The 12,916-nt window shown below is 48.8% G+C and overlaps 1 protein-coding gene across 2 annotated transcripts in view; it reads left to right on the forward strand.

The window, feature by feature from the left end:
- Positions 1-12,916, forward strand: part of ak8 (adenylate kinase 8) — a 223,716-nt gene that overhangs the window by 22,783 nt on the left and 188,017 nt on the right. For both annotated transcript variants that reach the window (XM_038782152.1, XM_038782153.1), the window contains one exon: positions 11,704-11,772. In XM_038782152.1, the coding sequence (XP_038638080.1) occupies positions 11,704-11,772 (69 nt within the window). The remainder of the gene's footprint in view (positions 1-11,703; positions 11,773-12,916) is intronic.

Raw genomic sequence — 12,916 nt, forward strand, 5'->3', positions numbered from 1 at the left:
AGGGGATGCTGGATCAGGCGGGTGCAAGGTCCCGGAGGGATACGGTGTCCTGACGGCCGTCAGGGAACTCGACAAAGGCATACTGGGGGTTGGAGTGAAGCAGGCGCATCTTCTCAACAAGGGGGTTGGTTTTGTGCGCCCCGACGTGCTTCCTCAGGAGTACAGGGCCCGGTGTCTTCAGCCATGCCGGAAGTGAGATCCCCGTGGTAGTGCCCCTGGAAAAACTGAAGAGCCTCTCGTGAGGGGTCTGATTGGTCGCTGTGCATAAGAGGGACCTAATAGCGTGGAGCGCGTCTGGGAGGACTTCCTGCCAATGGGAGACTTAGAGATTCCTGGACCGGAGGGTCAGTAGGACGGTCTTCCAGACCGTCGCATTCTCCCTCTCCACCTGCCCGTTTCCCCTGGGGTTGTAGCTGGTAGTCCTGCTCGAGGCGATGCCCTTGTCGAGCAGGTACTGACGCAGCTCGTCGCTCATGAAGGACGAATGTGTACGTAGCTGGGGAAACCAAACAGGGTGAAGATACTATGCAGGGCCCTAATGACTGTGCGGGATGTCATATCGGGGCACGGGATATCAAATGGGAAGCGGGAGAACTCATCTATGACGTTTAAGAAGTAAACATTCCTGTTAGTTTAGGGGAGTGGCCATTTGAAATCGATCGCGAGGCGTTCAAAGGGCCTAGAAGCCTTGACCAAGAGGCCTTGTAGGAGCCTACATCACTCCTATTTATTGACTACAGCTCCGCCTTCAACACCATAATTACAGCCAAGCTCATATCAAAGCTCCAAAACCTAGGACTTGACCTTCTGACCAACAGACCACAATCAGTAAGAATGAACACCAACACCTCCTCCACAATAGTCCTCAATACCGGTGCCCCGCAAGGCTGCGTACTTAGCCCCGTAGTCTACTCCCTGTACAGACACGACTGCGTGGCAAAACTTGGTTCCAACTCCATCTACAAGTTTGCTGATGATACGACCATAGTGGGCCGGATCTCGAATAACGACGAGTCCGAATACAGGAGGGAGATAGAGAACCTTGTGGGGTGGTGTAACGACAACAATCTCTCCCTCAATGCCAGCAAAACTAAAGAGCTGGTCATCGACTTCAGGAAGCAAAGTACTGTACACACCCCTGTCAGCATCAACGGGGCCGAGGTGGAGATGGTTAGCAGTTTCAAATTCCTAGGGGTGCACATCACCAGAAATCTGTCCTGGTCCACTCACGTCGACGCTATCACCAAGAAAGCACAACAGCGCCTATACTTCCTCAGGAAACTAAGGAAATTCGGCATGTCCACATTAACCCTTACCAGCTTTTACAGATGCACCATAGAAAGCATCTTATCGGGCTGCATCACAGCCTGGTGTGGCAACTGCTCGGCCCAGGACCGCAAGGAACTTCAGAGAGTCGTGAATACCGCCCAGCATCTACAAGCTTATGCAGGAGGTGGAAGAGGCGTCAGTAGAGGAGCTGAAAACGAAGTGGGAGGGGGAACTGGGGGAACAGATCGAAGACGGGACATGGGCTGATGCCCTGGAGAGGGTAAATTCTTCCTCCTCGTGTGTGCGGCTTAGCCTCATCCAATTCAAGGTGCTGCATAGGGCCCACATGACTGGGACGAGGATGAGTAGGTTCTTTGGGGGTGAAGATAGGTGTGTCAGGTGCTCAGGGAGTCCAGCGAACCATGCCCATATGTTCTGGGCATGCCCGGCATTGGAGGAGTTCTGGAAGGGGGTGGCGAGGACGGTGTCAAGGGTGGTGGGATCCAGGGTCAAGCCAGGATGGGGACTCGCGATCTTTGGGGTTGGGGTAGAGCCGGGAGTGCAGGAGGCGAAAGAGGCCGGTGTGCTGGCCTTTGCGTCCCTAGTAGCCCAGCGAAGGATTTTGCTACAGTGGAAGGACGCGAGGCCCCCAAGCGTGGAGACCTGGATCAATGACATGGCGGGGGGGGGGGGGGACGGACGTTAATTATGTTGGCTTATTTTATTTAAATTTGATTTATTTAATTTTAATTTATGGTTAAGTTCTCTTGTTTGGGGGGGGGGCGGTGGGGGAGTGTGATACATGTGATGTTACGGTATGGGGGGAATTGTGGGTGTTATGGGGCTGTTAGTTGCATATTACTGCTTTTTGCTATACTTGTTATATTTTTATATTTTCTGTAAAAAATTCCAATAACAATTATTTTTTTTAAAAAAGTGAATACCGCCCAGCCCATCACACGAACCTGCCTCCCATCCATGGACTCCATCTACACCTCCCGCTGCCGGGGGAAAGCGGGCAGCATAATCAAGGATCCCTCCCACCCGGCTTACTCACTTTTCCAACTTCTTCCATCGGGCAGGAGATTCAGAAGTCTGAGAACACGCACGAACAGACTCAAAAACAGCTTCTTCCCCACTGTCACCAGACTCCTAAATGACCCTCTTATTGACTGACCTCATTAACACTACACCCTGTATGCTTCAACCGATGCCAATGCTTATTGTATATCTTGTGTCGCCCTATTATGTATTCTCATGTATTTTCTTGTATTTTCTTGAATTTTGTTTAATTCCCTTTTCTTCCATGTACTGCATTATCTGTTGAGCTGCTTGCAGAAAAATACTTTTCACTGTACCTCGGTACACGTGACAATAAACAAATCCAATCCAATCCAACCAGGTGGGCCCTGCCTGGTCTATAGAAGTGCGGTTTGCACTCCGCACAGATCGGACAGTCTCTGGTGACAGCTTTTACCTCCTCAGTGGAGAAAGGCAGATTTCAGGCTTTGATGTAGTGGGCGAGCCGGGTGACCCCCGGGTGGCAGAGATCGTTGTGGATGACTTTCAGGCGGTCGATCTGCGCGCTTGCGCATGTCCCGCGGGATAGGGCATCTGGGGGCTCGTTGAGCTTCCCCGGTCGATACTTAATATCGTAGCTATAGGTGGAGAGTTTGATCCTCCACCGCACGATTTTATCGTTTTAAATTTTACCCCTTTGCGAGTTGTCAAACATAAAGGCAACCGATCGTTGGTCGGTGATGAGGGTGAACCTCCTACCTGCGAGGTAGTGCCTCCAGTGACGAATAGCCTCCACAATGGCTTGTGCTTCTTTTTCGACTGCCGAGTGTCGGAGTTCCGAAGCGGAGAGGGTACGGGAGAAAAATGCAACTGACCTTCCTGCCTGATTTAAGGTGGCTGCTAGAGCTACCTCTGAGGCGTCGCTCTCAACCTGAAATGGAGTGGATTCAGCCACCGCCCGCATGGCCACCTTGGCGATATCCTCCTTGATGCAGTTGAAGGCCTGGCGCGCCTCAGCTGACAGGGGAAATAGTGTGGCCTTAAAGAGTGGGCGGACTTTGTCCGCATATTGAGGGACCCACTGGGCGTAGTAGGAAAAGAAACCCAAGCACCGTTTGAGGGCCTTGGGACAATGAGGGAGGGGGAATTCTAAGAGGGGGCATACGGTCTGGGTCTGGGCCCAGGACTCCGTTTTCCACAACATAGCCGAGGATGGCTAGTCTGGTTGTGTGGAAAACGCATTTCTCCTTGTTATAAGTGAGGTTTAATTTCTGAGCCGTCTGGAAAAAACGGTAGAGGTTGGCGTCGTGGTCCTGCTGGTCATAGTCGCAGATGGTGACATTGTCCAAGTACGGAAACGTGGCCCGCAGCCCGTACTGGTCCACCATTCGGTCCATTGCTCGTTGGAACACCGAAACCCCGTTAATGACGCCGAAGGGGACCTGGAGGAAATGGAAGAGGCGGCCATCGGCCTCGAATGCCGTGTAGTGGAGGTCCTCCGGGCGGATTGGGAGCTGGTGGTATGCAGACTTCAGATCCACCGTGGAAAAGAGCCGATACTGGGCGATCTGGTTTACCATGTCTGCAATCCTGGGGAGGGGATACGCGTCAAGGAGCGTAAATCTATTTATGGTCTGACTATAGTCGACAACCATACGGAATTTTTCCCCGGTCTTCACGACCACCACCTGAGCTTTCCAGGGACTGTTGCTGGCCTCTATGATCCCCTCACTGAGAAGCCTTCGGATCTCTGATCTGATGAACACCCTATCCTGCAGGCTGTACCGCCTGCTGCGAGTGGCTACGGGTCTACAGTCCTGTGTGAGATTGGCAAAGAGGGGAGGGGGGAGATTCGCAGCGTGGCGAGGCTGCAGATAGTGAGTGGGGGCAGGGGCCCGCCGAAGCTGAGGGTGAGGCTCTTAAGGTTACATTGAAAATCTATGCCTAATAAGAGCGGCGCGCAGAGTTCGGGCAAGACGTAGAGTTGAAATTTTGCATAGCTAGCGCCTCGGATTGTGAGTGTCGCGGCGGTGCGCACCTTGATCTGGACAGAGTGGGAGCTGAAGCGAGAGAGATAGTTTGCCGCACGGGGAAACGGGGAGTGAACAGCGTCTTACCAGATATGGGTGTATGAAGCTCTCAGTACTCCCGGAGTCGAAAAGGCATGGCGTGCTTTACCCGTTGATTTGGACCTCTGTCATCGAGTTTCGCAGATGCTTCGGGCGCGATTGGTCCAGACTGACTGTGCTGAGTTGCGGGTAGTCGGCGGCTCGATCAGCTGTGCTGGAGTGGCCCCGTGATGATTGCCCTCTGAGTTCTAGTCGTCGAGGTGAGTTTCAGACTTTGAAGGGAATGGATCCCAAGATGGCCGCCACCATGAGTCGCACATGGACGACCGCATGGAGGAGGATTGCCAAGATGGCTGCCCCCATGAGTCGCACATGGCCAGCCGCATGGAGGAGGATTGCCAAGATGGCCTCCCTCATGAGTTGCACATGTCGGGTGGGGGCGAAGTCGGCATACAGACTGCAGTATTTCGGGGCCTGCGGGCCTGTGAATTCAGGGAACGAGTGCTTTGAGCCGTGGGAGGGTTAGAGGCTGGGGCTTTCTTCGCCAGACACACTCTGGCATCGTGTCCTTTTCGCCCGCAGCTACTGCAGGTCGCGTTGCGGGCCGGGCAGTGCTGCCGCAAGTGCTGATTCTGGCCGCAAAAGTGGCAGGCTGGGCGGCCGCACGGCGCAGGCCTGGAGGAGTCGCTGGTCGGGGGCCCATGACGGGGTCGCGGGGTCCGCGGGGAACGAGGTGAGGCTGCGGAAGGAGACCCCCCATAGTGGTAGCAAGTTCAACAGTCACTTCAAGATTTAGGGCCCCCTTTTCCAGCAGTTGCTAGCGCACATAATTTGACATAAGGCCCGCAACAAAGGCATCGCGTACCGCAAGTTCTCTATGTTCTGCCGCGGTAACCGCCTGGTAATTACAGTCACTAGATAAAGTTTTAAGCTCTCTCAAGAATTCTGAGAGCGATTCCCTTGGCCGCTGGCGGCGAGTAGTAAACACGTGTCGCGCGTAGACCTCATTTACAGGCCTTACATACATTTTGTCGAGTAACGCTAGGGCTTCAGTATACGAACCGGCGCAGTTTAGTTGAGTAGAGATTCTGTGGCTCACCCTTGCGTGCAGTAGACTCAGTTTCTGCTCCTCTGTTGTTTTGGCTGTGCTTGCTTCCGCCAGGTAGGCTTTAAAACACCGCAGCCAATGAGAAAAAATGTATTTTGCCTCTGCATCCTGTGGGTCGAGTTCCAGTCACTCAGGCTTGAGGGCTGATTCCATGATTGATCCTGACTGTTTCTTAAGTAGATTAAATTGATGGAACCATCAATTCCCTAGATGCGTGCTTTAAGATATGAACAGTGGTTTTAATATACTTACAAGAGCCAGCCGCGTTGAACTCTCGATGAACTGAACGACTGGCTCTGAGCATTGGTATTTATACAGCAGTCCAGGGGGAGGAGTCATGGGCGGAGCCAAGGGTCGAGCCCTGTACAAACTCCTAAGCATTCCCAGCGCTACTCCCCCTAGTGGTCGGGCAACGCAACTACGCTTACAAATGCATGGTCTCATGTATATACAATACAGTGTGAATTACGGAATTACATTCACCACAACATGGACCCCTGAAAAGGGCTGGCAAAATCGGCATGGAGATGTACCCACAGCCGACCCAGGTTTGAAGCGGTGCTGCAGGTGGAAACTGATGCTGCTCCTGGCACACTCACCAGCGTTGGGCAAGCCGATCAATCTCTTTATCCAATCCTGGCCACCACATGTAACTTTGGGCCAGCATCTTCATATTAGTCACGCTGGGTTGTCCGGGTCCTCTGCCAAGATGGGGCCTTGTCCCTTGTGCGGAACCACCTTGTGGGCCCCCAAAAGGAGTATGCCGTGCTCCATGCTGAGGTAAAATCCTTCAGTTCACTGGGAAGGTCGAGATGCTGGCCCCCGTACAACATGGTATGATGAACTCTGGAAAACAAGTCTGTGTACATGCACGTATCTGGGCCGCTGTGGCCGGCAATGTACCCATAAACTGCAGAGCAGCGGCAACCTCGTTGGCTCTGTGGATCTGTTAATAGGGGGAGCCTGCTCAATGTGTCAGCGTTTGCTATCTGCGTCCTAGGGCTGTGTTCCAGCAGGCCACCAACAAGAGGGCCCACTGTTGAATTCTGTTAGACGATATAGGTATGAAGGCCTGTCTGCTTTGAATAACCCCAATGGCGACTTGTGAACGGTCAATACTGTGAAATGACGCCCATAGATGTACTGGTGACCTTTTTATGGTGAAGACCATGGCCAGACCCTCCTTCTCTATCTGAGCATAATTACACTCAGCCGTGGCCAGCGTTCTCGAGAGGAAAGTGATGGGCTGCTCCTTGCCATTGTCATCTGATGAGACAACATGGCGCCGATGCCGAATGGCGAGGCGTTGCAGGTGACCAAGAGCTGTTTAGTGGGATCAAAATGGATCTGCAGCCAAGATGAAGTGAACTGCTTTTTAATTCAGCGAACACTGCCTCCTGCGGCGCCCTCCACGCCCACTCCTGGTTCTTTTTGAGTAAATTGTGCAGGGTGGCCAACATTGTTGCATGGCCTGGGATAAACTTCCCATTGTAATCTACGAGCCCCAGGAACGAATGGAACTTTGTCGCGCCACCTGGCGCGGGGGCCTGTTGGATGGCCCGCACTTTGCACTCAACCGGGTGGAGGCCCTCCCTGATCCATGTGATAACCAAGATAGGTCACTTCTTAGGAGTGAACAATGCATTTTTCTCTGCTGAGGTGAATGTCAGATTCCGCAAAGCGACAGAGCACCTCGTCCAGGTTATGCAGGTGGTTCAGTTCAGACTTTCTCGTGACTTAATACGTCATCCAGGTAGACTGACACGCATGGTAACCCTTGCAGAATATTCTCCATCATCTGCTGGAAAATGGCACCGGCTGATGACACACCAAAAGGCAATCTTGTATATTCGTACTCCCCCTATGCGTGTTCGCCACCACGTACTGGTGAGACTCTGGGTCCAGCACCAATTGGAGGTACGCGTGACTCGTATTGAGCTTGGTCAATGAGTGACCTCCAGCCAATTTGTTATATAGGTCCTCAATTCGCAGCATCGGATACCGGTCCAGCTCTGAGGCCCTATTCACTGTCACTTTCTAATCGTCACAGAGACGAACTCTGCCATCAGGCTTCATGACAGCTTCGACCGGTGCTGCCTAACCTTCACCAGCTGGATGATCCTCAGGCCTTCGAGCCAACTGAGCTCCGCCTCTTACATAGGCAATAGTGCGAAAATATTAACATTTGCACCATAGGGTGCGCGTGGATCTTCGCCATAGCATCATGGATCGTCCCCAACCTGGTCTGGAAAACCTTGGTATACTTTGACAACATCACGTTTAGGCTTCCCGAGCCCGTTCGGAAAACACTCTGCCAGTCACTGCGGAGGAGTTGTAGCCAGTCGCAGCCAAGAAAACTGGGGCTATCACCATTCACCATCACCAGGGGCAAACAAGTGAATTACTGATCGTAGACCGCTGAGGCCACCATGGTCTCCGCTATGGTCAGCTGTTCTCCGGTGTATGTGATCAACTAATAATGACAATAACTGCACTCCCATCCGGAAGCGCTCCAAAGTGTGTCTTCGGACAACTGAGATGGCAGTGACTGTGATTAATTCCATTAGCAATGGGTGGTCATTGATTCAAACTGTGACCCTAATAGGGGAGACTTTGGGCGATGCAACACAGCTCAGCTGCACACATTCAACCATGGGATCTTCCACAATAAGGGCGTGGGACCAGGAAGGGCAGGTGGCCAGTCGTAGCAGAGTGGAGGATGGACGGATCATCCAGCGGTCGCCACTCCCTGTTGTCTCTCCAACCGCATGTCCCACAACAGCAGGAGGTTATCTCATTCAACTGACACCTGGTGGGCCTTTACCCAGGCGGATAACTAGGCTGAGGGGGCGCCATACTCTTGGGAGGGACATGCCCTAAGCTGAAGACTCCATTACTTGCAATTCTTGTACGCCCACACAGGGCGATTTCCATGGTCCGTTTGAGGCTCATCTGAGGCTCGACGAGCAACTTCCGTTATTCACGCCACAGACCAATCTATCTCGCAACATCTCGGAGAGGGCAGCGCCATATTCGCAGAATTCTGAAAGCTTCCCGAGATGCATCAAGAATTGCGTTATTGTCTCTCCATGAGTCTTTCTCAACTATATTGAAGCCGTAGCATTGGACGATAACCAATGGCTTTGGTTTGAAATGATCTGCTGCAAGCGTTTCCAGATCCGTGAATGACTTTGAATCTGGCCGGCAGTGTATGTTAGGCTCTTCATCGCACTAAAGGTGGCTGCTCAGCCCGACAAAAGGATCACGATCTGGCGCTCATCTCTGATAATGGTGTTGGCCCGAAAAAATATAACATATCGGATTGACATACTGTGACCAATCTTCTATATCTGCATCAAATGCGTCTAGCTTCCCAAAGTGCGGCATTGCAACGGTTGGTAAAGAGGTCTGCGGAAAGGTGACCGGGTACAGTGAAAATGGCGTCATCTGCAGCTCCACTGAAACCTCTTCGCCAGTGTTGAGTTCACAGAAGCAGCCGCACTGGAAGCCTTTGGAACAAAAGGTTTATTTACAGAAGTATCAAAGGACTATGTACACAGGTCCCGGCAGGAACTACTGCGTCTGTCTCACACAGGGGCTGAGTTAAGTACTCTGATTTCCTCTTCCACTGATAAGGGGCCCCCGCCCATCAGTGGGTAAGCTCATTCTCCACAAGACTCACGGGGAACCTAATTGTCCAGGTCCCGAGGAGGTATAACTCACGGATTATGAATCAACTTGCAGTTGGTATCCAGTAATGTTCATATAGACCTGGAAGCAGATAGTTCATTCTCTTGGCGAAACTACAGTTTATGAATATTGTGATCTTGACATCTTGCTGTTTTTGTCACACTGTTATTTGGTGAATCCTGGTTCAGTTGAGAGAATTTGATCTTATTTCATTTATTAAATAAATGCTGCCCATTTAAATTAATTTAAAGTAATGCTGTAATGTGGAAGTGGATGAAAATAAGTGGAGTTACTCAGTGCTAATTAGAGGAATAAAACTCTGCTCAAGGGAGATAACAGCTCTGGAAAAATTATTGTCGTGCAGTTCCTTAAAGAGCAGCATGGGCATTAATTATATTCTTAATACACTAGCTCTTTACTTGGAAAATTGTAATTGTTATGATACCCTTTCTGGGCTTGAACGTTTTGGTTGGCCAATGCTTTTCTGACATTAATTTTGACCATGGAGAGAAGAGGTCACTTCAGTGCAGGAATTAAATCAGAATTTGTGTTGAGAATCCTTTCACAAATAATGATTTGAAACAAGAAGAGAATAATTTAAATGTTGCTTCAAAGTTGATTACTTCAACAAGAACTTGCATTATTATATTGCAGAGAAAAACATCCCAAGGGCCTTACTTCACAAAGGCATAAAGAAATGCTAATTTACAGGACACTTGTATTGTTTGTTGGTGTATTCATGCATTGGTTGATAGACATCTCTGCAGCTAACTATGCTATACTTCAGATTTAAAGTTAACTACTTTGTGATTCAAGATACTGTAGTATAGTACATTTTTAATTTGTTCAAATGAAAAGCACGTAACATTAACTATATGTATGGTATATTACTTTCGTAAAGGTGGTCCTCGATGTTGTCCTTTGCATGCATGCTTATCTGTCCATATGTTGGTCGAAGTGACAATGGGCATCGATCTACCGGGAATAAGCTTTGCCTTTTCCCCAGACATGTTTAGCTTCTCTGTGATTATATATTGATTTTTTTTTGCACATCTTCGTAAGTTAAAAGGATGCAGTGGTTAGTGCCAGTGATTATACTAAAAGTGCAATTAATCACGGTAGCACAGTGGTTAGCACTGTTGCTTCACAGTATCAGGGAACCTGGGTTCAATTCCCGGCCTGGGTCACTGTCTGAGCGGAGTCTGCACAGTTTCTCCATGTCTGCATGGGTTTCCTCCGGTGCTCTGGTTTCCTCCCACAAGTTCTGAAGGACGTGCTGTTAGGTGAATTGGGCATTCTGAATTCTCCCTCAGTGTACCCGAACAGGCGCTGGAATGTGGCGACTGGGGGATTTTCACAGAAACTTCATTTAAGTGTTAATGTAAGCCTACTTGTGACACAATAAAGATTATTATTATTTTTACACTGCATAGAAGATAAATCATCCATTTTCAGTGGGACGAATAAACTGTTTCTGTTACTCAGTTGAAAACTAGCATTCTAAAAGATAAAATTAGTCTTTTACTGGTTCTCTGAAATTTTAAAAATCGTTAACCAGCTTCTTTCCATGGTCTGTGCTGCATGTGGTGAAAATAAAGCAATAATTTCAAAAATGTTAAGATTATAAGTACATTATTAGTACAGTTCCAGTAATGCAGTCAAATTTAGAGTTAGGAAACAAAATTATTTCATTTTTTAAATTGAAAAAATATTTAGACAATTGGACAAAAATTTCTCACCCAAGCAACAGTACAATTTTTATCTTTCATATGATCCATCAAATATTTAAATTTCATGGAAGTTGTATTATAATTGAGAACAAATAACAGTTCTCAAGTATGGGAGAGGAATATTCAAGATAATGATCCAGAAAGCAATCTGCGCATCACTATATTTTGCAATTAAAATTATTTCTGTTCTAATGCTTATCAATTTTACCTTTATTTAGCTAATGTGCTGTACAAATAGGATACACAATAAAAGGCCTGAGAATATAATTGTATATTCCACTTACAGGGCTGACCACCACCCTGCTGAGTTTATTAATTTACTGTATATAAATGATATCTTGCAGATATTCTTTGTGCATCCTGTGCTGTGAAAGTTACCATACTTCGCTCAGGATGGTAGACACGAATCTTAACCACTTTCGACATTCTTACTAATTTTCATTCTTCCACATTTTCTGAAAACCCCAAAGCAACTTTAAAACATTGCTTGGTATAGCAGGACAACACAAAATGAGTTTGTAACTTTCATAACCTCTGTCAGTGTGACACTTCAAAGGGATGAAACAGACACTGGCTGCAGCAGCAAACAGCATGATCCACCACAAGCAGGCAGTGATTCCACACTCCCACTGCGCTGGACCATGGGTCTCGAGCCAACTCCCCCATGGGACCCAGTAACTGTCAAAAAAAAAAGTGCCTGCCGATTCTCTTCACTTTCCTCCTTCAGCCTAATCATGTAGGGGCTTTGGAATTCCTTTTGAACTTCGCTCTGAATATTCACCCTCTCATCTCTTTGCAATTCTCTTTTGCTTTGCAGGAAATTCCCAATACACTATGGGCAAAGCTGATCCTAGAACGGCTGTCAGAAACGGACTGCATCAAACGGGTAGGAATCGCTCCTGTAGGAATAGTCAAAGAGCAATTACACAGCATGCACACATACTTGGCATTCAGCGGTGGAATGAGTGGGGGATTGGTTCAGGCAGTGGCTGATTGCTCTGTCGAACAGCGGTGGGAGAGTTTGAAAGTTTATTAAGAGGATAAAGTGCAGGATGAGTGTGTGCATATGCTAATCTGATAGTTGAGCGTTGATCAAAGACTAAACACAGAATCCAACTGATTGCCTGGAGCAGTATTCAGGGCTGGGATGGGCTATGTCACCCAGAAACCAGACAAAATAGTTAAATGGAAACCGTATAGCTAGGTTCTGTTTGGCGAATACGCCACTTGCAGCACAATTTATATTTAGCATGAATATTTGTTAGAATATATATATTGCAACAATAAAATATGCAACAGAATATACAGTCTAAAAGTTATAAAAACAATAATATAACTATTATTCAATTATGTTAAACTATTTTCTGAACTTCACCTTGCTATTTTACTGAGAGTCTAAAACACAAGTGGTCCTACGTCAGGATTATAAAATCAGTAAATTCCAGTTAACTACATAATAGCCATGAAATTTTGTTGGCACCGTGCCCTTTCACAATGAGAAAAAATGTAGTGGGTGGTATGACATGCACAGTCTGCGCCACAAATGTGCTCTCTTGATAAAGGCTCCCAAAGGTGGAAAGGAGTTTGTTAAGAATTAGACAGGGATAACAAAACAGAATGTGTCGAATCAAAAAAGTTCACAGGCGGGATTCTCCGGCCGCCAATGCCGAAATTGAGAATTCCCGTTCACAACTCAATCGGGGGCAGTGCCGCTTTTGTGATGTTCCCGCCAAAGCAGTGCACCCTCAGAGTACAGCGCACGCCGTATCGATGGTCTCAGGACATTGCATGAGACCCACCTCCTGATGCTCCGCCCCCGACCGGCCGAGTTCCCGACGGTGTCGGTCACATGTGGTCTCATCCGTCAGGAACACGGCGTGGCAACTGTGGACTCAGTCCAGCGCCGCCACTGTTGGTGGACGGCCGATCTGCGGGCAGGGGGTCATTGCCAGGGGCTGGGGCACTTTTGAGGGGTGGTCCGGGGTGCGTGAACCAGCCAAAAGGGGGGGGGGGGGGCACTATTTTGCAGG

Source organism: Scyliorhinus canicula, chromosome 21, assembly GCF_902713615.1.
Source record: "Scyliorhinus canicula chromosome 21, sScyCan1.1, whole genome shotgun sequence".
Lineage (NCBI taxonomy): Eukaryota > Metazoa > Chordata > Chondrichthyes > Carcharhiniformes > Scyliorhinidae > Scyliorhinus > Scyliorhinus canicula.